Source organism: Homalodisca vitripennis, chromosome 4 (assembly GCF_021130785.1).
Source record: "Homalodisca vitripennis isolate AUS2020 chromosome 4, UT_GWSS_2.1, whole genome shotgun sequence".
NCBI classification, from domain to species: domain Eukaryota; kingdom Metazoa; phylum Arthropoda; class Insecta; order Hemiptera; family Cicadellidae; genus Homalodisca; species Homalodisca vitripennis.
In genome coordinates, this window is record NC_060210.1 from 161,062,072 (window position 1) to 161,086,298 (window position 24,227).

At 32.5% G+C, this 24,227-nt stretch overlaps 1 protein-coding gene across 1 annotated transcript in view; it reads left to right on the forward strand.

Moving 5' to 3' along the window:
- LOC124360475 (DNA mismatch repair protein Msh6) overlaps positions 1–23,952 on the forward strand; it is a 53,076-nt gene extending 29,124 nt beyond the window's left edge. The window contains exons 11-24 of the mRNA XM_046814139.1: positions 2,937–3,006; positions 4,438–4,570; positions 8,186–8,298; positions 9,946–10,101; positions 10,804–10,961; positions 12,335–12,444; positions 12,542–12,697; positions 13,528–13,665; positions 17,739–17,830; positions 18,008–18,140; positions 18,348–18,536; positions 18,862–19,039; positions 21,459–21,610; positions 21,780–23,952. Of these exons, the coding sequence (XP_046670095.1) occupies positions 2,937–3,006; positions 4,438–4,570; positions 8,186–8,298; positions 9,946–10,101; positions 10,804–10,961; positions 12,335–12,444; positions 12,542–12,697; positions 13,528–13,665; positions 17,739–17,830; positions 18,008–18,140; positions 18,348–18,536; positions 18,862–19,039; positions 21,459–21,610; positions 21,780–22,049 (2,048 nt within the window). The 3' untranslated portion in view covers positions 22,050–23,952. The remainder of the gene's footprint in view (positions 1–2,936; positions 3,007–4,437; positions 4,571–8,185; positions 8,299–9,945; positions 10,102–10,803; positions 10,962–12,334; positions 12,445–12,541; positions 12,698–13,527; positions 13,666–17,738; positions 17,831–18,007; positions 18,141–18,347; positions 18,537–18,861; positions 19,040–21,458; positions 21,611–21,779) is intronic.
- Positions 23,953–24,227: the final 275 nt, after the last annotated feature.

A 24,227-nucleotide genomic window follows, 5' to 3' on the forward strand; every position in this document is an offset into this window, starting at 1 on the left:
CAATGAGGATGTCTCGTCATCTAGATTGTACTATATTTTGCAGTCTAGACGTCTCTGATGTTGAAACGATATAAACAGTTCTCATGAAGCTTCTTCATTGCTGACTTTTTGGATCTCTTCAGACGAACATTCCTCCAAATTCAAGGAGTCAAATCTGTGACAGCGTCGGATTCCAGATGCTGTTAAGAAGAAGGTGAACTGGAACTAAACTCAACATTCACAGCACAGCAGAAGAAATTATTCTTCATAACTTTGAACCTGACAGAAATCAAAACATATTGAAAAATCTGCAACAACTAGATCTTGTTGAAGATGACATTGTCGACTGGATTTCAAAGATGATGAACTTGGTAATGAAATTTTAAATGACAATGAAATAATCCAGGCAGTCGTTCATCAAAAAGAAGAAGAAGAAGAGGAGAAGGAGGAAGTTTATAATGAAGTGTGTGTAATAGCGATTGTTGAAAATTAACCACAACCTAACTACTGTATTAGAGTTAAAATTATGGAAGTTACATTAAAATTTAGCTTGTTTATTTCTATGTTTAGATAATAATAAAGAAAAGTTATTTAAAAAGAATAACTTAATAAATTGTATTGCAGTAAAAACAAAAAAAATGGGTGCTGGTTTTTGGTGTTTTCTACCTAATTGAAACTCGGAAATTCATAACTTGGAAACTTATCTATCATTCCTAATAAGACCACATTTTTACACAAAAAAGTGTAGTGTTTTTAAGTATGTAATAATAGAATTTTTAATTATATAAATACAAGTTGTTATCAAATATTATAACCTTAACGTTTACTCTTGGCTAGGTGATTACAAATTTTTGCATTGGTTACGTTATACAAGGTGTGTTCAAAAAGTATCGCAAATTTTGAATTTTCACTGGTTACGTATATTCGAATTTCGATTTTTTTGTGACGTTATGTTGGTACATATGTCTCTCACTTATGTTGACAATTTCGGCCATTTTGAATGTTCAGTTAATTGTTGACAGCTGCTTTGCTTGCACGTGTTTTGGTTCGTCTTCAATTTTTACCTATTCAAAAAAATGGAACAAAGGCATATCGATAATTTCGGCATGAGACGGGTTTCCGCAAAATTTGTACCAAAATTGCTCAATTTCGATCAAAAACAGCATCGCATGAACATTGCTAATGAGATGTTGGAATCTGTCCGTGACGACCCGAATTTATTCCAGAGGGTCATAACTGGTGATGAATCGTGGGTTTATGGTTATGACGTGGAAACCAAAGCTCAATCATCTCAATGGAAGCTCCCGCACGAACCAAGACCGAAAAAAAGCATGTCAAGTTCGGTCGAATGTGAAAGTTTTGCTTACAGTTTTCTTCGATTGCAGAGGCGTGGTGCATTATGAGTTCTTGCCACAAGGTAGAACGGTGAATAAGGAATATTACCTGCAAGTTATGCGCAAGTTGCGCGAAGCAATCCGCCAGAAACGACCGAATTTGTGGAAAAACAAAAATTGGCTTTTGTACCACGATAACGCCCCTGCTCACACATCGCTGCTTATACGCGACTTCTTGGCCAAAAACAACACACTAATGATACCGCAGCCACCGTATTCCCCAGATCTGGCCCCCTGTGACTTTTTCTTGTTCGTGAAACTGAAGAGGCCCATGAAAGGATGAAGCTACACCACGATTGACGAGATAGAGACGGCATCGAAGGAGGAGCTGAACAAGATACAAAAAAAATGATTTTTTGAAGTGCTTCGAAGATTGGAAAAACGTTGGCACAAGTGTATAATATCCCAGGGGGATTACTTTGAAGGGGACAAAATAGATATTCACAAATAAATAAATAATTTTTGAAAATACACCAGATTCGCGATACTTTTTGAACACACCTCGTAGAGCTCTTAAAATCATTATCTTGGGCGTGTAATTTTGTAAAACACAATTTGAAACTTTAATTTAAACACCGGTTTAATTAATCCCAAAACATGATGGTAATAATATTCTTATAGTTAAAGATATTTTAAAAATTTGTTGTGTGACTTTCAATGCATCCATTGCTTTGAGTGTTATTTTCTTTATGGGGTGTGAAACAGGACCTGTTTCTTGTCTCCTATCATGATTATTTTAATTTTTTACCAATAGCTTCATAATAATAATGCTGATCAGCAACAATTTTGTCTACAGAAAATTTGTTAAAACCTATTGAGTGAAAGGGTCATTTTTCATGGGTACAATAATGTAGAGGGCTGACTGAATTTTCAGTACATTTACCATACAATTCGTTTTTGATAAACAATTGATTTTTTAAAACTATTTGATCAACTTGTTTGAAATATATTTTGCGACAAACTGGTGTCCAAGATCCCCTTCATTATTAATATCAACTCTAAATTTCCTACACTACTCATATACTATACAGTTATTATAAAGTTTCAGTGCATTTACTCAATAATTGAATCAATTGTTTACCATTATGCTAACCCCTTCTGCTTGCAAGAATTTATTAACTATGCAATAAACACTTTGCAGGACAGAAGCCTTGTTTACATGTTACCAGATCAACTCAGAATGGTGTTGTACACTTGGTAATGGTTGAGGTTATATAGAGAGAGTGTACAGTCATCTGTTGCATACCATTGCCTCATATTGCTTTACTAGCTGTTTTACAACACGATTGTAGGTGTAAATAAAAACTTATGTATTGATTTACTTATTAGATATACTAGATATTTTTATTAGTGGGGTAGAGATTGCCGGGTTCAGTTAACATTCTTATCCAAAAGAAAACTTTATTGTTCACACTGTTGAAACATATATTTACAGGTGTTGAGCTAAGCCTGCTGAATAAAATGGAAAATAATGGATTGTTTTTGGTATAAGTTTATTTATTTTAAATATAACATCACTGTTTGTGAAGGAATGTACTTGTGAACTGGTGTTACGTTTTGCAGCTGACTCACTGGGCCTGACTGCAAGCGACGAGGCTGACCTTGCAGTGAAGGCTCTTGGTGCCGTCACATGGTGAGTGGTAGAAAGATATCATAATGTGTAGTTTAAGCTGAGGAAAAAAACATGCGATAAAATCTATTGTGATGGTTTATATTGTACAAGAATGTAAGAATTTAGATATCTTTTATAACATAAAATAATAATTAAAATTCTCTGGATATATAAGGTGTGTCTGAAAATGATCTGACCTTGAATTTTGGCAAGATTGTGAGACATCCAATGGCAATTGCAACCTGGTCCTCTTCAAAATACTCTTCTCCTCAAGCCACTACCATTGCACAATGCTCATCCCTCACTCTGTGTTGTGTTATTGATTTCCTCAGCAACCATTGGTTATTGTTTTATTAACCATTACTAATGCTAATGTCCTCAAAAGTAATGTAGCAGCAAGAAAATTTAATAGAGTCAGATTTTAGACTGAGTATTTGTGAAGCCTATCACTTCAGAGGCTGAAAAAAATTTAATTTCTACCTATCTGTCTTTTTTGTTTGCACGATATCTCCAAAATAAACTGATCTAGACATGAAATTTTGCTTCGTTACTATAGAGGCTACACTGAGTTTGATGATGGTGCATATCACTCCATGAGATTTAGCTGAACATTAGTAAATATTTTTACATTGGTCTTATAGATAACCATGATGGAAACGAGAAAATTGCAGAAGAAATTTAACAAACTGATTCCAGTCATGTGAGATTTCAACGTTTAATTCATATAGTGAAAAGAAAAAAAAAATAATTGTGGGAAGTCAATTAAATTAATGATAAAAAATGTGAATGTATTATGTTGGAAAATATTTCAAAAGATTTCATGTGTAGATTTTAAATTTGGCATGAAACTTAATTTTTACAAGAATGTGTTTTAGACATGTGTGAATTGTTTTTATTGACAAAAATTATTAATTTCTAGAATGGTGCATGTCCAACCATGCAAGTTGACTGAGTGTCATTGATTCTTATCACCCTTTAGGTCGACGACACATTTTCTTTTTTGTCTGTTGGGGATCTAATTATTTATTTTTTGTATGATTGTCTGTCTATCTCTTTTCACTTGACATCTCAATAATGAAATGAGCGGTAGGCTGGAAATTTTACATGTAACTGTAGATAAGTCTGTTACACAACACGTGATGTGGCGTACTCTCCTACATTCAGATAAAAATTGTGTGTATGAGTTTGTCTATAAATGTTTACAATTTTAAAGCATTATTTATTTTTTGCTAAAAAAAAGAATTGTATAACCTGCATGTTGAATTACATCTTAAAATGTTAAGGATGAATTATTAATAGTTTACATACACAAGAAATAATATAGGACTAAGATCTTATCCCTAATTGATATACTGTAATTCTATTTTAAGTGGCAGTTTCTATAGAAGGCACTTATTTAATGTTATTCCATGTATACCATAGCTCTGAACAGTGATAATACGTGTTGTATAGGTACCTGAGTAGGTGTCAGTTAGACCAGCAGTTGCTATCAATGGGCCAGTTCACAACATATAAGCCTGTAGATCAAGAGGTTCCTTTACAAGAGGATAAGAAGTCGTCAGATGTTATAACTGCTAGACATATGGTAATAGCCCACTTTTATGATTAAGTATGCAACTTATACAGTATGTTCATACATTACTTTATCAAATTCAACTTCAACGTAGGAGTTTTTCAGATCAAAATGAGTAAGAAATTTCATATAAAGTATAACATTGCTTATTTTACTGTCTGTATATTGGTTATTTATTGTTAGAAAACCGTTTTATCTTTAACTGAATAAAGTTATAAAATTCAAACATTGCAGAATTTTCAACCTAATAGATTTGCTTCAAAAAAGTTACAGAAAAATATCATCTGACGTTTTAAAATAGTGGCCTTGCAAACTTTTCAAACTGTAATAAAAAACCTGAGATATAAAGAAAATCATTAGGTTAGTAAATTGGGTTACATTTAGATTACATGGGATACATTTAAATATCAAGTTTATTTCATTACAACAAATGGTAATGGAGTAATAAAGCTTAATAAAGCTTTTATTGATCTCCATCCTTCACTAACCAAGTTATTAATGTTGATTAACTACCGATTATTACATTTAACAACTGAAATTATTAGCTCATTTTTAACACATACTATGAAATTTTGTTGCATTATAAGTCGTTTTCCCAAATTGATTAGTACAATTTTTTTTATCTATTAGTTTGGAACCGTATACCACTTATTAAAACGTGTAGTTTCTTACATTGTAAAAGCTTCTTTCTTCTTCTTCTGAAATGTATTAATAAAATAAGTTGGTTTAATATTTAAATGTAAATTAGTATATCTTGTACTTTAAATGAGTTGATTTACTCATTAAGGTCATGTTTTGTTATTTGGTCTAATCATTAGCTGACCTATCACCCCTTAAAATATGGTTGACTTATGCTTATATACTCTGTCTATATATATATATATATATATATATATATATATATATATATATATATATATATAGTCTCTTAAAGCAGTTCAAAAGAAAACTACATCTATATATATAAAAAATGAATGTTTGTATGTTTGTCCTTTATGGAATCGTGAACTATTGGACCGATCATGATGAAAATTTGTACGTATATGTATTTTTTCCACGGAGAAGGTTTATAAGCTATGCCCATCCCTTTCCCGATTCAGGATTCCGCCCCACTGGTTACAGAAATACCCATAAGAAATGCATTGCAGCAAACATATGTTAACGTCTTTTCAAATTTTTAATCAGCTGTTCTTTGTAAACATATATTACACTTATAGTTTTAAAGCATAGAGTAAGCTTAAGAGAAACGACAAATTTTGTTTAAACTGTTTTTGCAATCACTGTTAAACATAGACTTTACTATCCAGATAATACAATTCAAATTTGACGTAAAAATTCACCTTTAACTGCAATATTTATTTAATATAAACCATGCTCATGCTTGATCAGAAGAGTAATGCAGATATCATAATTACTATCTTACGTTGGCTACAAATATAAAGAATGTTATAAAATCAACCTTAGTTGTTTTTTTTTGACAGAAGTATGGTTCTCAAAACTCCGTGTGTACATATTCTCTCGATCGAGACAACAAAGCAAGCTCAATCGTGGCATCGGAGATATAACTAATTTAATCTAAAATTTATTATAGTAAAAAAAAAAATTTACTAAGTAATATAAGGACTTCGGTTCTTAAGATTTGCGTGCGAAGCCGTGGGTAACAGCTAGATAGAGGCAGGAATATGGTACATACCTTCATAATACGCCCAAGAGGCTCACGATGGAACGACTATCAATTATCTCAGCAATGTTTAGAATGTGATAGAAAAAGAATAAGTGAATATAGTGTACTGTTTTCAACGGGAAATTGCGTGCGAAGCCGCGGGCAACTTTTTTCAAAAAATTATTGAAATGCGCAGCAAAGCGCGCCGGGCCCGCTAGTTTTATATATATATAAAAAAATGTGTGTGTGTTAGGTTATTTAGTGAATTTTTTTATGTACGTTAAACTTCAATTCTAAATTTGTGTTATGTTCTAATAATGTATTACTATTGAAATTTGTATCTATGCACTTTAATTTTGTAAAAAAGGTGATTAACGTAACACACGAGTTTGATTTACTATTATTTTATACTGGTTTTATTAGTTTTAGCTGTAATAATGGAAGCATTAGACCTTTTTTTTAGAGAATATGATTGTCAAAGGGAGGTTTTAGTTACCAATCTTATTTGGAAATGTTTGTTTAAAAATAGTTAAAATCTCATGCAGACAGACAAACAGCCATGTGATGTAGCAACTGTGTCTTCCAGGTTTGAAACATGGTGGCTGGATCTTGCTCAGTTGTTCTGTCCGACTTAAACAACCGATCCTGCTGTTTCTTTACATACATGGTATATCTTGCCTCTCCATTTCTCTTTTCTTGATTTCCTAGCAGGATTAGAGACCATTCTGCCATTTAACCCTCTCTCGTACTAATGTTATGACAAACTCACCATGTTTTTGACAATACTAAATTATAATGGCAAATAACCATGTGCAGAAATGTAAACAAGTAAGAGAAAATAAAAAAGGACAGGGAAATGTTCTGCAACTACTAACTAGTCGAAATAGTTCCCAGTATCACATCTAGAACGTAGCACTTGTCAAGGAACTAACATATTGCTTAGTTATGAATGGGGAGCCGATTAGGACCACTTACACGAGAGGTAGCATTTGGCCAGCAAGTCAACTTGGGCTTCTTGTACTGGAGAGTGTTAATGAGGATTTCTAAGCTATATCTGTGGAAAACGGTTTCTCTGATTGATACCAGCCCTCAATTGTTAGTCCAGCCCTTTTGAAATCTTATTCTGTTTAAATAATTATTTTTTTTATAAAAAGGTTATAATGTTACAAGTTCTTAAAAGTCTCCCTTAAAGTAAATCTAGTTCTCAACAGTGAATTATTTTTCTGCTTCAAATCTGGACTGATTTTAAAGAAGTTTTGAAAATATTTAATAATTTTTGGAATTGTTAAAAGTTTATTTGGGGTATTTTACAAGATTTTTAGAACTATCAAGTATTTTCTAATATATTTTTAGAAGTATATAGAGTATTTTTAAAGTTTTCAAGTCAATTTTGGAAGTTTTTGGTAAAGCATGAAGAATTTAAATGTACGTATATATATATATATATATATATATATATATATATATATATATATATATATATATATATATATATGTACCTTGATATATATATATCAAGGTACATATATATATATATATATATATATATATATATATATATATATATATGTACCTTGATATATATATATATCAAGGTACATATTTTTCTTATAGTATTTAAAGTAGAATTTTGAGTTTGCAGTCAGATTTAAAATATACTAATTTAGTGTGTGGCAGTGTTTTTATTTCAAGAAACATATAACGTATAGTGAACCTTGTGAATTTGATAAAAAGAGTGCATAAAGAAATCATGAGTTTCTTATTTGAAATATGTAGGTTTTTTGCTCATTTTAATTTTGTAAGGTTTCCTTTTTAGAAAAGAAAATTTTAATTTTTAGTTTTATTTGTAATTAAACTTTTTTTAGTTTATACTTTTAAAATATGTAATTGTGTGCTTACAAGGTATAATATAACATACCAATTAGTTTATTTTTAATATTTTCAATTTAAATTGATATTTTCAGATTCTTGACTCCACTACTCTGAAGAACCTTAATGTTTTGGAAAACTCATGTGGTGGAACAGCTGGCACTTTATTGTCAAAGTTGGACCACTGTTCTACCCCCATGGGAAAAAGGTATGTTGCATTTTCCACAAACAGACACTTAAAGAAAAGCCATCAGCATTGTTTTAAAGCCTTGTATACTATGAGGATCATCTAGAAAGTAAAAAATGTTATACCCAAGAAATGTAAAATTTTTCAAAATAAATATGAAACAGCAAACTGTTATCTAAATGCACTATACTTTTCTCTAAAATCGTGGGAACTATGAGTCTTATTATAATGAGACACAAGTAGAAAATAATAGTAAAATGATCCTGTTTAACAACATTGAAGTCTTTCAGTTTACAATAGCATTGCTTTTACACAATCACCCTCTTGAAATATTTTGGCTTTGCTGTTGAAAGCCAAATAAATAGATGTTGCTTCAGCCAATAAATAGATGTACTAGAACTATTGGGCTTTAATTAATTTTTACCTAGGCTTTTGGATTACCTAGGCCCAGGCCTACTTAATATGGGTTTGGCCAAAGTGCTTTACCTAACACTTAAAAATTGTACTTAGAATTAAAGTAAGGTTTATTATTAATAAATATTAACTGGTGTAATACTAAATAAACAACTCTAAACATTAACCCATTGCGGGCAAAATGTATAGTGTAAGTGCCTTGCGGCCTCTGGTCTGCTGAGCATTTAGCAAAACCATTGTATTTCTTGATGTTTCCTCTAAAATGTGTTTGGATGCTCTCAGCCAGTGGAAATGTTTGATATTTTGTTGTTTTTACAGTAATGCTATAAAAATTAGGTAGAACGCTCTATTACAATATTGTTATTTGTAAATTGTGGTCGATCATATCCTTTATTCACTTAAAAAAAATGTGAGTAAAATATTTTGGCTTCATATTTATTAGATCAAATTTATTTATGTAAGAAAAGACCAACGATGTATAAAAATAAGTTTTAGAAAAACAATTAGTGCAATAAAGAACTGCTACAAGTAAATTGTGTATACTTTGTTGGTGTCTGATGTTACTACACCAACTGCCACTGAAAGCAACTTCGGCTATCGGATGTCAAGCGATGAGCTTTTTCGCCGTCTACAAGTGGTTAAAATGAGGTTAAATGAAGGAAAATAATCAGTTATGGTATGGATAACACACCAAAAACAACTTAAGAAAGCCGTAATTAGATTTAGGCATGTAGTGAAATATTTATAAAAATACTATCATTTATTGTGAATTTCAAGATGAGTTTCAGTGAAAAAATGGTAAACGTCTGATCACAATTATCCAAGATTTTGATTTACGACTAAACTTATTTGAACCATTTTAAAAATTTTTTATTCAACAACATTAATTTAGACTATATTTTGTTTACCAAGTATGATATGTAACCCTTTCCACACATTTGCTTTTATAGCCCATTTTGGAATAATTCTCAAATAATAAAATAAGTCGTATTAGCTTATTTTACACAATATATTTAAAAGAATGAAATATTTCATTTGATTGTATTTTTAAATACAAGAAATTATTTTTAATAAATCTCTTGTAAATATTTTAGAGAATAAGTTATAATGGTTTCATTTGTTTAAAATTTTTGGAACAGTTTGTTCAAATAAAACCCATCACAGAGTGTCACCATGCAGTATGCACACTATAAGAACCGCACCAAGTGGTCAATGAATTGATTTAATTGTAATGCATAATTTGACTGGTTGCAGGTTACTCCACCAGTGGTTGTGCAGTCCGTTGACAGGGATCAAGAGTATTGAGGCTCGGCAGCGTGCTGTCACAGAACTGATTGGTCAGCCCGACCTGGTGCAGAGTGTACGAGGCCTCATGACCAAGCTCCCAGACCTGGAGAGACTACTGTCAAGGTGTTATATGTGTTCTATAACATTAAATAATTAAATAATATTGCAGTAATATGAAATTTAACAATCCTACTATATTCTTTACAGATACAATTTTATCTTTTACTGATGAGCAATATATATATATATATATATATATATATATATATATATATATATATAAATAACAACTCTTGTATCTACTCAATTTTGAATAAAAAATTAAGCCTTTAAAACGTTCATGACTTATTCGTTCACGGTTTATTTCCAAGCCTTTTTTATTTGCTGTAGAATTTTTCATAATAATGGTAAAAAACCGTAATCATTCTTTTTAACGTAACGAGAAATGTATGTAGCTTTCTCAATTATGCACAAAAAAATGTATTTCAATGTCTTTCTGTGTACCACCAGGGGTCCCTAAAAAATTAGTTTACCTTAAAAATTAAGCAATTTTGCGCCCAACAGGGTACACAGTAATCTAAGGTATTTATTTAAGCGCGGGATCACATTTAACAAACCACCAAGACAGGCAAACAATAAAAATACAATAAGGATAATACAATAAGCATAGCAACGTGCAGTAACTTTTCTAAGTTAAGCTATATCAGAATATATTCACAGATGCAATAGTAAAGATGTAGATGTTTAGTTGCACTGATGCAAATTACAATATATTACTATCTTATAAAATGTCAAATTCAATGTTAACTATCTTTTTGTGTCCAGGATATTCGCTCAGAGTAGTCGTGGACAAAATGCTTCTCACCCAGATAGTCGAGCCATATTCTTTGAAGAAAAAACTCATTCAAAGAAAAAAATCATAGAGTTTATATCAGTTCTAAATGGGTTTCAAGCAGCTCAAGAAATTGCTGAAAAATTTCAGGGTGAGTCTCTAACTTCTAGTATTTAGTAATACATGGAAAAATATTTTGCCTGCAATAGAATCCTATCAGGGATAAACTTAATATCCAGAAAAAGTAATTTAACTCATTTGTGTTACGGTATCATATAGAAACAAGAAAAAAAATGGACAGAACTGCAAAGACATAGTGTTTTTCCATGTCGATGCACTGATAAAGCAAGTAACTTTAAAAGTAAAATAGTTAAGAAAGTAAACATATACTGTAGTATTCTGTCTAGACAGTAACACAGTAAATTATTACCATCAATATCTAAGAGTATAAAAATATATTTATAAAATGTTAAGGTAAGTTGAGTATGAAAAGCAGGTGTTCCATGTGCATCGCCATTACTGTTCTACCGTCAATGCACAAATGAATTTGTATCTGCTGCTGTGGCACATGTGTCTGAACAACTGTATCCACAATGGGTTAAAGCAACAACAATATATGAGGACTGAATGGAAAGTAACAGACGTATTGTCCTATGATGGTGGTGGGCAGGATTAGAGCCGCCACGTTTCCTTACACTCAGTAAGCATCAAGCTGTGTGGACTGTGCCCTCCTACTTGGCTCTCTGACTCAGACTTTCCTTACACTCAGGGAACATAAAAAAATTCACAAACCAATTGAAATGTTTTGCCAACTTTTTATTTTTAATGTGTACTGCAAAGGAATAATAAGTAATGCCTCATTAAAATGAGATACATTGATATAAAAAGTAGTGGTGGAATAATGTTGTTTCTCAATTACAGAGCTTTCGGAACATTCCTCCACATTCTATAGGATTTGATGCATGAAACTGTTCTAAAATGTCTTAATCCCTATAAAGTTTGTGCTACAAATAGGTTTTGCTTGTGGGGTAGATTTCTACAGGAATGGTAATGAAACTTGATTGGTTATTATATGTGGAAAATAGTTTTATGAGAACATTTCAAAAGTATGTAATAAAATTTGATTACATTGCAATCGCCCTCTTGACAGAATTCCTGGGAGATTTTTTGCATTTTCTCCGATTATGACCCTCAGAATCCAAAAATTTATATATTGTAGGAAAAGAAAACAGAATTTTGAAATAGTATTTCCTTCAATTTATCTCCCCTTTCCCAGTTTTATTTTTAGCGACGCTCTTATCAGTATTTTATTGTTCAGGAGTTAGGGAAGCTCTCTTAGCCATAATTAATTTCACAAGTCATAATTAAGTACAGAGAAGATTAAAATTAAAAGTTTACAGTACACTACAGTTTTAGACATATTCAGTACCAATCATAACATGTAGTTATCTTGTAATGCATGTAAAATATATATTCTCTGTGGTGGGGAAATATTCTTGTTATAATTTCATTGAACTTTTCCAGGCTCAGGTGTTGGAGAGTTATCTGAAATTCTTTGTCAGTGCTCCCATTTTCCATCCACCAACCCTCCTGGAAAGTTTCCAGATCTATCGGATCATCTAACCTTTTTCAAGGTATGAATTTCCTGTAAATTTTCAATATCAGGTATAAGTTCACTCTATCACTACAAGTCTGTTTGAGCAATATCTTATGTTCTCTCACTATTGGCAGAATGCGTTTGACCACACAGAGGCCAGCAAAGAAGGTCACATCATACCAAGTGCTGGTGTGGATCCAGACTATGATGAAGCTGTTGAAGCTTTAACTTTACTAGAGTCCGAGCAGAAAGCATATCTGAAAAGTCAATGCGAATTCTTTAAAACTACTGTAAGTATTAAAATTTTACTGTTGAATTTTTTTATTTATTTTGTTATATTGTTACATATTCCATTAATTTATGACCATTTTAAGTAAATTTTTGTCTGTTGCAATCATTGTCATGAGAGTGTTTCCAGTAATATATCTCATATCATCAATGATTTTGAATTCTAGATCCTAAAACTATCCATATTTAAACATTTATATATTGTTCTTATGCATATTTTATATATATATCTATATATACAATGCATACATTTTCATTTCCTTATTTTATTAAGTGTTCCAAATACCCTTAATTTAAAAACTTTACATATACTTATAAAAGGTCAAAAATGAGCCTACAATAAGGCAGATTCATAATTCAGAGATAATTTAGTAGTGTTATCATGGTGACCTGCACCATAACAGGGCCTACTACCACAGGCATCTGCAGTTCATAAAAGCACCTACATTATTATTTGAGTGATTTGTGAAAGTGGTAGTTTTCTTTTTGATAGTACTGATGTAAATGTTTGTTGGAACAGATGCTTTTTGGAATACAATTTTTAAAATCTTGAAATTTTGCTCTGTTTCGTTTGGTTAGCTTTTGTATTTAAATTAAATCTAATTTTACTGGCCACAAAATTGGCTTTTGGTGATCCCTATGCAATTATTTACTGTTAACTGGTGTGATAAAAAGTGTGAGATAGAATAGAAAACAATTTTTGGACTTAAACTTAAAAAAAATAATAAAGAGAGCAGTCAAACAGAACAAGAATGAATAGAATAAGATTTTTGTTAAAAAGATTAAAATACAAGACTAGTATGAGACTATAGTAACATTGTCACACTTACAGTTGAAGTACGTTGGAACAGACAAGAAGAGGTTCCAGCTGGAGATACCAGAAGCTGCCTGTCGCAAGATTACCTCCTCGGACTATCTGCTGCAGGGTCAGAGGAAGGGCTTTAAGAGGTATTGGACTTCCAAAACTAAGGTTAGTGCCACTCCTTTTAATTTCTCTTCATACAATGAGAACTAATTTACATTTAATTGGAAATCAAAGTGTCATCAAATATATGTTTTAGTCAGCAACAGAAGTTAAAAATGTCCTTTAAGTTAATTAAGCTTCTCTCTACATCTTAAGTAACTCCATCAGTTAAGGAACTAACTACTTTCAGGACTCAGGGACAAGGCTTGGTGGCATAGATTTGTTCTCCATTCACACATGAGATTTTGCAATCTAGTATCTTACATTTATTTATGAGTATCATCCCTATTGAGCTTTCTAATAGGCAAGTAAAGTTTACTGCTGGATTAATTTCTGGTCAACAAATTTTCATACCATTTGCATAATATTTAAGTTATGTGTGAATATAAGGAAACTTATGTAACAAAACTATGTAATAATAACTCCATAGTAAAGACAGTACAGTTTGGAACTAAGTAATTACCTAATGGAGTCATAGTATGTCACTAAATTGAAGGTCACAAGGTAGTACAGTTAATACTGCGGCTTGTCATCACTAATAAACAACATGTTAGAAAATTATAGTAACTTGATTAGAAAACGATGATCAAGTTCTGATTGCCTAAGGCTCCAAGAGAACGCTGGCTGCCAGAAAAATGACAAATTCATTTATGTTTTAATATCAGTGTTAACTCTTGTATACATCTGATAAGAGATATAAGTAATGGGACAACTCTCCTTAAACTTACGATGTTGGTTTGGGTTGCAGATGATAGGGTAGTCAAATTGTGGTACATAATAAAATTTTGTTCCATACCAAAAGAAACCAAGTTTTCATTGTTGTATTCATTATTAAAAAAAAAAAACATAATATAGTATATTTTATTTTTGTCTTTGTACTTTTTTGTACTACTGTACTACAATATGATTATAAAATCAATTTTTCAAGTTGAACTATGATCAACATGAGCTATGAAAACTAACCACAGTACCGTGAGGAATTATTTCTTATACAGACAATATACATATCCTTGTTTTTATTTTTATGTACAATATATGCTGAATAAAAAAGTTTTTCTCTTGCTGATGGCAACACAAATAGTTATTGCTTACTACATCATTTATTTTGAGCAGAACAATCATATAGAATTATATTTGAATCAATCTATTACTATAATAAGCTTTTTATAGATGGATTTAGTTTGTTAAATTTGGCATGTGATGATGTGGAAACAATGTTTATAATGTACGTGTTATAATCTAGAGTAGGTTTCAGTCAATACTGATATTGATTTCAATCAGAACTAGTTTTAAATTGCCCCTTATAGAGAAACCCCCTTTATATGAGAGCTATTCAGAAAGTAAAGGAACATTTTGGATTAAAAAATCCAAGTACAAGAAAAAAGTTTTCTTATACATATTTGAAAGAGGAACTAATTTTCTACATAATCACCATACAAATTCAGGTACTTATCATATTGGTGGACTAGCTTTGAAATTCCTGTGACATAGTATTCGGCCACCTGTGATCTCAGCCACTCAGTGACGCATACCTGGAGCTCCTCATTGTTGTCAAAATGATGTGTTGCTACCCAGGTCTTCATTTCTGGGAACAAATGAAAGTCAATTCGTGAAACATTAGGGCTGTAGGGAGGATGAGGAAAACCTTCCCAGTTGAACGAGTTCAAGAGTTATTGCGTACAGTTTGTCGTGCAATCGGGCATTTACATGCTAAAGCAAAATTTTTGATGACAATTTTTCTTGGCACTTGTTTTGGACACCTCTCCTAAGGTTTTGCAGTGTTTGGCAGTACTGCTAGAGTTTATTGTTGCACCATGCTCGAGAAAATCGATAAAATAAGAACACACCTGTCCCAAAACGCTGTTGCCATTATCTGCCTTGTCAACGAAGTTTGCGGACATTGCCTTGGTGTTTTAGGGGAACTTGTGTGTCCCCACTCCATGGACTGTAATTTTGTCTCACAATTCACATGCTTCAACCAGGTTTCGTCTCCTGTTACAATTCGATCCAGCAGTGCATCACCCTAACTGTGGTAGGCCACCAAAAATGTCAAAGCTTGTCCCAAAACAATATGTAATTAATGCATACTATGCTTTTTTAATAGTATAATTTCTTATGGTATTATTCTTTGGGGAAACTGCAGTGATGTACAGAGAATCTTAATTCTACAAAAGAAAGCTTTAAGAATTTTAACAAACTCTCCTTATAGGGCACATTGCAAACCTCTTTTTGTTCAAGAAGGTATTCTTACTGTGATAAATCTGTATATATTTGTTTGTTTATGTAATGTTAAGAATAACTTGCAGGACTATTACACGAGGAATGAATTTCATCATTACCATACTAGATTTAATGCACTGTTAGATTTACCATATGTTAGGTTAGCAAAAACTCAAGCATCACATAAAGTTATAAGCATCAAATTTTTTAATAGATTACCTTCTAGTGCCCGATCTGTGCCTATAAGTAGATTTAAAAGAGTGTTATATGCCTGGTTAAAAGAAAACCCATTTTATCATGTACAAGAATTTTTTTAATATGCCTGACATTGATATTATTTTTTAAGTCTATATGTTATGTGTCTTTTAAAGTTTTATTGCTACATGTTGTGTTTTTGAAGTAGTCTAGTCATTGTATTTTATACGAAAAGGTTTAAATCATAACTTAGGCTGTGACGATGTCTATTGCACTGTTTCTTGTGTTAAATGACAAATTTTCTGATTTCATTTGTTGTTCTTTATGGTGATCTGTAAGCATTTTTGGCACCCATCTTACACAAAATTTGTGGTAGCATAGCCTCTGTGAAACAATTTCAAACAATAAAGTCTGTGAAACTTGTGGAAAACAGAGAAAGCTTAGTTATTGTGAAGCGGCGGTTCTTGAATCATTTCGTCAACTTTGGCAACCAGATCGTTAGTCACAATGCTCGGATGTCCACTCTTCTCTTGATTATGAACATTTGTTCTGTTATTTTTAAACTGAACACACCACTTCCTGACAGAACTTTCAGTTATTCCCGTACACTTAACACAGTTCCTGATGAATTTCTATTGGTTTTAAGTTTTTGCCAACATAAAACGAATCACAGACCACACTTCACAACTACGAACATTTCCTTGGTGTTTTAGGAGTATGTCCTCATTCCATGGACCTAATTTTGTCTTGCCGCACTATTTCTAATTTGAATATAAAAAAAACTAGCAGCACAGAGATGTATTTGTTGTCACGGCTGGGTGCTGAGTGAAGTGCCAAGTACGAGCACACCAATATATACACGATTAGCGCATGCCCAGTGACGTTAGGTGGAAATGTTCCTTATTTTCTGAATATCCTTTGTATGAGTCTGAACTTGTTGTAACCAGGTCTCATGGTCAAAACTGGGTTTTAGTATTATTGTTTGGTATTAATTTGCTAAAAGAGCCAACATTGATTTTAGCTAATCAAGTGTAAGTTTTGTAAGCGGTTTCCGACTATGATTTGAAACAAACTGTTTTATTTATTTAAAGTAATTTTACCTTTACGTAGTAGTTAAAAGTTACTTGTTGAAAGTGCTCAGAATCTGCAAAGGAAACCCTGAGGTTTTCTGGATGTGGCAGGCATTTGAAAACATTGTAGTTAAGAGGATAATATTCAGAATCAAATTATTCGTAATAAATAGTTAATTTGAACAGAAATGTTAGATACTTTTATTTTGAAGGCAATTCCTAGTAATTATTGTATAAACATAATTCTGTATGTATAGTTCTATTCAACATTATTTTTAAATGTGTGGTCTAATATTATGTTCAATTTTTGATGTATTAGTTGAACTATATTTAACAATAATAACTATTGCAACTGTTTTATGTACCACTGCGTATGACCCGTTTTTCATTCACACTATTTTCATGGTATGACATGAGATAATCTGGTAATCTCATGATTTAATGCTGCATTGTTACATGTCATATAAAAAACTGAGTACAAGTCCTGATAGTAAACTAAGCCTTAGGATGTGGACGACTGGACTGGTACCATTTATCTGTATTTGATGGTATTTGGTATAGTTTCTGGTACTCACTGATTAATTTTATTTTAAGGAGTTTTTGGAAAACCAAATGGCGGCAGAAGAAAGAAAGAAGAACGTCTTACACGGCCTAAGAAAACGAATTTTCTCTCGATTCAGTGAAAGGTATGTTAATTTCTTTGTAAATAGCTCAATCTTGTTTACTTTACTTTATTATTGAGTAGTAATAATTTCCAGCTTTTAAGTTTAATCATACTAAACAACTTATTCTTATTGATTGGAAGTTTAACCAAGTCTTTATAGTTCCTCAACAAACTGACAGTCATCACCTTTGTGATTTAGGTACACAGATTGGATGGCAGCGGTTCAGTGTGTATCAGTACTAGATGTACTTATGTCCTTTGCCGAGTACAGTAGACGTCAAGAGGGTGACATCTGCATTCCAGAGTTCCAGCCAACTGACACATGTATTCAGGTATGCCTTCGCATGTTTAAAAGACTATCCTGTTGCAATCACTATTTCTCCAAATAGTCATTGATTAGAACCTGATAGCTTTCTATAATAGTATCAAACTTATGCACATTATTAAGTTATTTATGCATAACTACTTAACAACTCATTTAAATTAATGAACTATAATATACTGTTTGTAAAATGAATATTGTCATGTTATTTGTGCAGCCGTTTGTGAAGCTCAAAGGTGGCAGCTATCCATGTACCACTGGGGACGAAGTTTTCATCCCAAATGACACAGTGATTGGAGACCCTACCACACGATCTCCCAGTCTGATACTGGTAACCGGTCCCAACATGGGAGGCAAGTCCACACTGATGCGACAACTAGGACTCCTCACCATCATGGCCCAACTGGTAAACTTACTTCACTGACTAGAGATACTTTGTAGCTTAGCAGTAGTTACAGACAACAACTGGTCCCAACATGGGAGGTAAGTTTACTCTGATGCGACATCTGTGACTCCTCACCTCACCATCATGGACCAACTGGTAAACTTACTTCACTGACTAGAGATACTTTGTAGCTTAGCAGTAGTTATAGACAACTGGTCCCAACATGGGAGGTAAGTCTACTCTGATGCGACATCTGTGACTCCTCACCATCATAGTCTAGTGATAGCAATTCTTTGTTTAAAGTTTGTTATTGATGATTGTTATTGACTAGTGTTTGGTGTTGTAGGGATGCAGAGTACCAGCAGAGAGCCTTAAGTTGAGCCCAGTGGACCGCATCTTTACCCGACTTGGAGCTAATGATGACATTATGGCAGGAGAGAGCACCTTCTATGTTGAGTTGTGTGAGACGTCTGCTATCCTAGCTCATGCCAGTAAACACTCTCTTGTCCTTATCGATGAACTAGGTTAGTAGTATTTTTATAGTTAGTGCCTGTTTAAAATGTTGAAATTAAAATTTTTCTACATGGATAAATTCAATCAATATTCATGTTTTGATTTTTAGTAATAACCTATGTTTTTGTTTATTTTATGCTATTATCAATTGTGAAATATCAATTTATACTAATTTTCTATAGTTAATTGACTAGCTATTAATACAAATTCCATTTTGGTTAGTAATAAGTTTGTTGGTAGTCAATTATCTTAGATAATTTGATATTCAGCATGCTCTAGTAGTTCTGGAATTCATGTAAATAATTGTGTTCATCTCTGTGTACCTTTATCTACTAATTAGTAAGTGCTATCTGTATCTATAAGTTAGTTCTTCACGTCACCCTCTTATTGTGTTAAAAAGAAAAATTCTAAAGTTTATCTTCCTCTTGTAAAAGAGATATGTTTTGTTGTGTAATAAAAATATATTCTACTAGACAATAGACAATGGACAATAGACAATATACTTTAATGACATATTCTTTGAGAACAGTACATCGAGTCAGTAGTCATTAGATTCATAAAAATAAACATGCTTAATTGTCACAAAATTCCTTTTCTGTATAGTAAGGGTTGTCTTGTAGCCATAGATTTAGCTTTCTCTTGAGTGTCTTGACTGGTTCTTGTTTGAGATGGTCTGGTAGGCGGTTGAAATATGCTGCTCCCTTGTATGAGGGTTTCCTTCCAAACAGGCTGAGATGGTGAGTTGGTAGTGTGAAGTCTGCAGCATGACGAGTATTGTGCTGGTGCATGTCTCTATGTCTGAGCTGTGCTGTATTAACAGCATGTAGAATCACTTCTTGAATGTGAAGTGATACTACTGTGAGGATCTTTAGCTCTTTAAAAGCGTCTCGACAGCTTTCTCTAGCAGTTACCCGTGGCTTTGCATACAATTTCGTAGGTTTTGTACCTGTATGAGCACTTCTGGTTCGAGTTAATTATATTTCCGACGCCAATGTTGAATTTAACTTCTTTCCACAATCAAGAAAATATGTTAAAAAGTGTATGTTTATAGTCATTTTTCATTTACTGGGGTCTTAGTATATTTTGTTCCAAAGCTGATTTTGCCTCTCTCCCGAACAAGAAAATATATATCTCTGAGAAGCCTACTTATATCAAAAGAGAATTTAGACAGGTTTCATAACAGTCTTTAAATTTATAGTAAAAGTTAGATTACTTTGTCTGTTGTATCTGTACTGCTAGCAGTTACCAGCTGCTTTACACACAATTTAGTGCGTGTTTATGAGCACTGGTGGTTCAAGTGAATTATATTTTTGACGCCAATGTTGAGTATGCCTGGTTGTCACAATTAAGAAAAAACTTCATAAAGTTTATAATTATGGCCATCATAATTTTTGTTAGTTCTTAGTATGTTTTGTTCCATAGTTAATTTTGTTTCGTTTCCCGATAAAGAAAATATATATCAAAGATCAGAGAAGCCTACTTCTGTTAAAAGAAAACTAACATGGGTTTTATATTAGTCTTTAAATTTACCTGTATAGTAAAAGTGTCCTAACATTTTAGAACATTTGGATTTGGAATTGGTATATTAGTTCAAAATAACAGTACGGTGAAATTTCATCTAGCATAGTTCTTGTCAACTCCTTCAAAGGGAGTCTTTGGAATCAAATTCTGACCTTTTATGTTTTATGACATTTTTAAGGTAGATTAGTACTTACCTAATCGGTGAAATCTAAAACTGAAAAATTATCGTTTCTCTTTAGACAATTTACTCACTATAAATGTAACCTGAGATGCTCCAGGTCATTGCTGGATGACCTTCCCTAGGCGCTTTACTCATCTAGACTTGTCATCCGTTCTCAAACTCCACCGACCACGTACATCTTCTTCATTGTTCATCTACTTGTTATCGACTTGACTCCATTAACTACACTGCAGCAAACATACCATTCTCCCCCAGCACTAAAGTGTATGCTAAAATACACTGATGCTTCTGCTCTCCAGTAGTCATTGGGACATTTGTTTCAGAAACTCTTCTAAGGGGAACCACCCAGTTTTCCCCGATTCAATTCAGATCACTCACTATAAATGTAAACATATTGAAAATAATAAACAATGTTCACATAAACCAGTTGATTGCATTTGACAGGCTCATTCAATTAATATTACACAACTCATAACAAGACCAAGATGACATTTTTTGCTATTTTAAAGATCAGTGGGGCATAGCCCGGAGGGATTTTCGATATAAGAATAGGCTTATATTCATTCCAAGGACCATAAGAATGTCCATGTAAAATTTCAGTACCGTCAGTCTAGTAGTTTTCACATGAAAGAAAATAAAAACAAACGAAGGGACTTTCGCACTTATAATATTATTAGAATTCTAAGTATTTAATGGTTGCCAACTAAACTTGGAATGTTGTTGTCCAGGTCGAGGAACATCAACATATGATGGAACTGCCATAGCGCATGCAGTGTTAAGACAACTGACAACGATGCAATGTCGGACACTGTTTTCTACTCATTACCACTCTCTGGTTGAGGATTTCAAGGACTGTGATAATGTTGCTCTTGGTCACATGGTAATTATCAAATAGTTTTTCAGTTTTTTTAATAATTTTTTTTAGGTATACTTTGTGATTTTAACCTGAGTATTCTTGCGTATTACAACATTAAAAGAAAATATGGTTTTGTAGTTACACTTTAGACCCGGACAGAATGTGAGAAGTTTCTAAATAACCGATGTTTCAGGCATGTATGGCAGAGTCGGAGATGGAGGAGGAGGGTGAGGGGATACAAGAAAACATAACTTTCCTGTACAAGTTTGCAGCCGGAGCCTGTCCAAAATCATATGGATTCAACGCTGCTAGGTTGGCAGGCGTACCGGCTCACATTATCAAAGTGGGGTATGCTCGCGCTAAGGCGCTTGAGGCTGAGTGTCGCTTGCGCAAGACATTCCAGAACATTTTCTTAAAGGAGATTAACGTTGATCTGTTCAAACAGCAGATTTCAGCTCTCTAAATAAGTACCTGAAGATTTCTTAACGTTTTCTTGTTTTCTAATCATCACTTATGTATCATAACTATAATTAGAAGTTAATCTAGAAATAAGTTAGATTTACAATGATTTAAATTAGAAAACCCGAGCTTTTGCAACTTCCCTATGAGAAAGTTTGACTAACTTCTGTTATTTTAAATAGGAGCCTAGTAATATGTCAAATGAAAAATTCAGTCATAACAACTCTTAAAAAAGAAGTTTATTGAGGCAGCCATTTTGAACGGCATAGCAACCTTTACTATAATACTGTCAGATGCGTGTTGAACGTAGCCACACAGGGCCATTCAGATTACGCTGCTACTCCATTCTGCTCGGTGATCATATGCCTCAGCAGTTTATTTTCCAATTGACCCTCATATCAAGCAGATAAAAAATATACATTTATTTTCAAACCAATAACTTAAAATGTAAACTCCAATTACAAATAGGGATTATGTCAGCTGTCCTTCAAGCAAAGAATAAAAGTGCCTTTATGATGCAATAGTGAAAATGTTATGTAATTTACTTTCTAAATATATAAGTTGCACTTTTAAACCTTATATGCCAGTATCCGGTGTAGAGATGTTTTAGGTATGTTGGTAGTACCGGCACTCTGTTAATACAGAATGTGGCAGTGAAAAGATTATCACTTTACGTATAAATATTATGATGTATATAATAAATCATCAGCAGTAACGCTTTGAAATCATTTAATTTTTAAATAACGTGCTTGGTTAGATTGAGATCTTGTAATATGTCACTTCTTTTTTGGTGTTGTTTTGATATAATTGCCTAAGTTTGCTATATTTATTGAGAGTTTCACATTAAATTTACCTTTGAAGAGTTTAATTTAATCCTAAGTAGTAATAACTAAAATGATATAATACAACAGATTCTATTTCATTTTGCAAATGTGTTTTTCTGAGGATAAGAGAGAGTGAAAATAATAAACAGATCTGAAGATGAGGGGAGGGGGAGGAAATTTTACAGCTGGCATTGCTTGTAACAACTATTAGTGACTTAATAGTTAAGTGGAATCAAATGTGTATAAAGTTTAGGCTTTATTTCACAATTAATTGTATTGCATACACATTCTGCATTATAAAATTCAATGGTTACTGTTGTTGGATTTTCCACTAGATTATATCAAACAGCTAGTTTAATAATTCAGTTTGTTGATGACATGAATATTAGGTGTTAGTTATTATAAAAAAGACATATTTCTCTGTATGAAATATGAGTTTTGAGACATACATATAAAACATGTGCATAAAGTAAATTGCCTTGTTGAGGATAAAATTAGACATTGGCCATTAGAAAATAGATATAATAATATAGTGTATCCAAAACTATAATAAACAACCAATAATATTACTGGTTGTTTCATTATGGATAACATTGAGTAAAATCTTTCCTTAGTCAAAACTCTTTTGTGGGTTGATGAACAAGTTTTATATTTAGAAGTATTTATTTACTTTTGAATTATACTTTTTGTGTTTTAGCTTTTACAAAAGAAAAACATATAGTCCATACAATAGTTTGTTATTGTCAAAGTTGCATCAAGTGATTGTTTAGTAAGTGAGTTGAAATTCTGTGATTTGGCCCAGTCTACATTACTTTGGTTTGTTCACAGAGTTTCCTATACAGGTCAAATTTTGTTTATATGTTTATTTTACACTATATACTTTTTTAATTGTGTCAATGAAACAAGCGGTTTTGAACTAAAATCAATATTGCTTTGTGTTGTCAAGGCAGGTTTGTACATTTATTTCATTATTTCTTTTTACATAATACTCAACTGTTCCTGAAACATTGTTTGTTCTTGTGTTGTTGTATACTTGTGTTAAGTTTTTCAATGTTCCATTAAATGTGATTTTATCAAATCAGATTCACTGTGTTACTTCATACTACATCCTCTCATCTCTTAAAAAAAAAGAAAAGTATGCGTAATGACCACTACAATTACTCATGGATCTTCCAAGATGTTGACCATGATAGCTCTTTACACGCTAAACACAACTGTCTACGTTTGAACTGCAGTTGAGATTGATCGAACCAGGCTCACAGGTTACCACCAACTCAACTCAACTCAAGGCATATGAATAGCTTTGGCGCCCAAACTGAGAAGAAACTTCCCTCATGTGCTGGAGAGGTTAATCTATT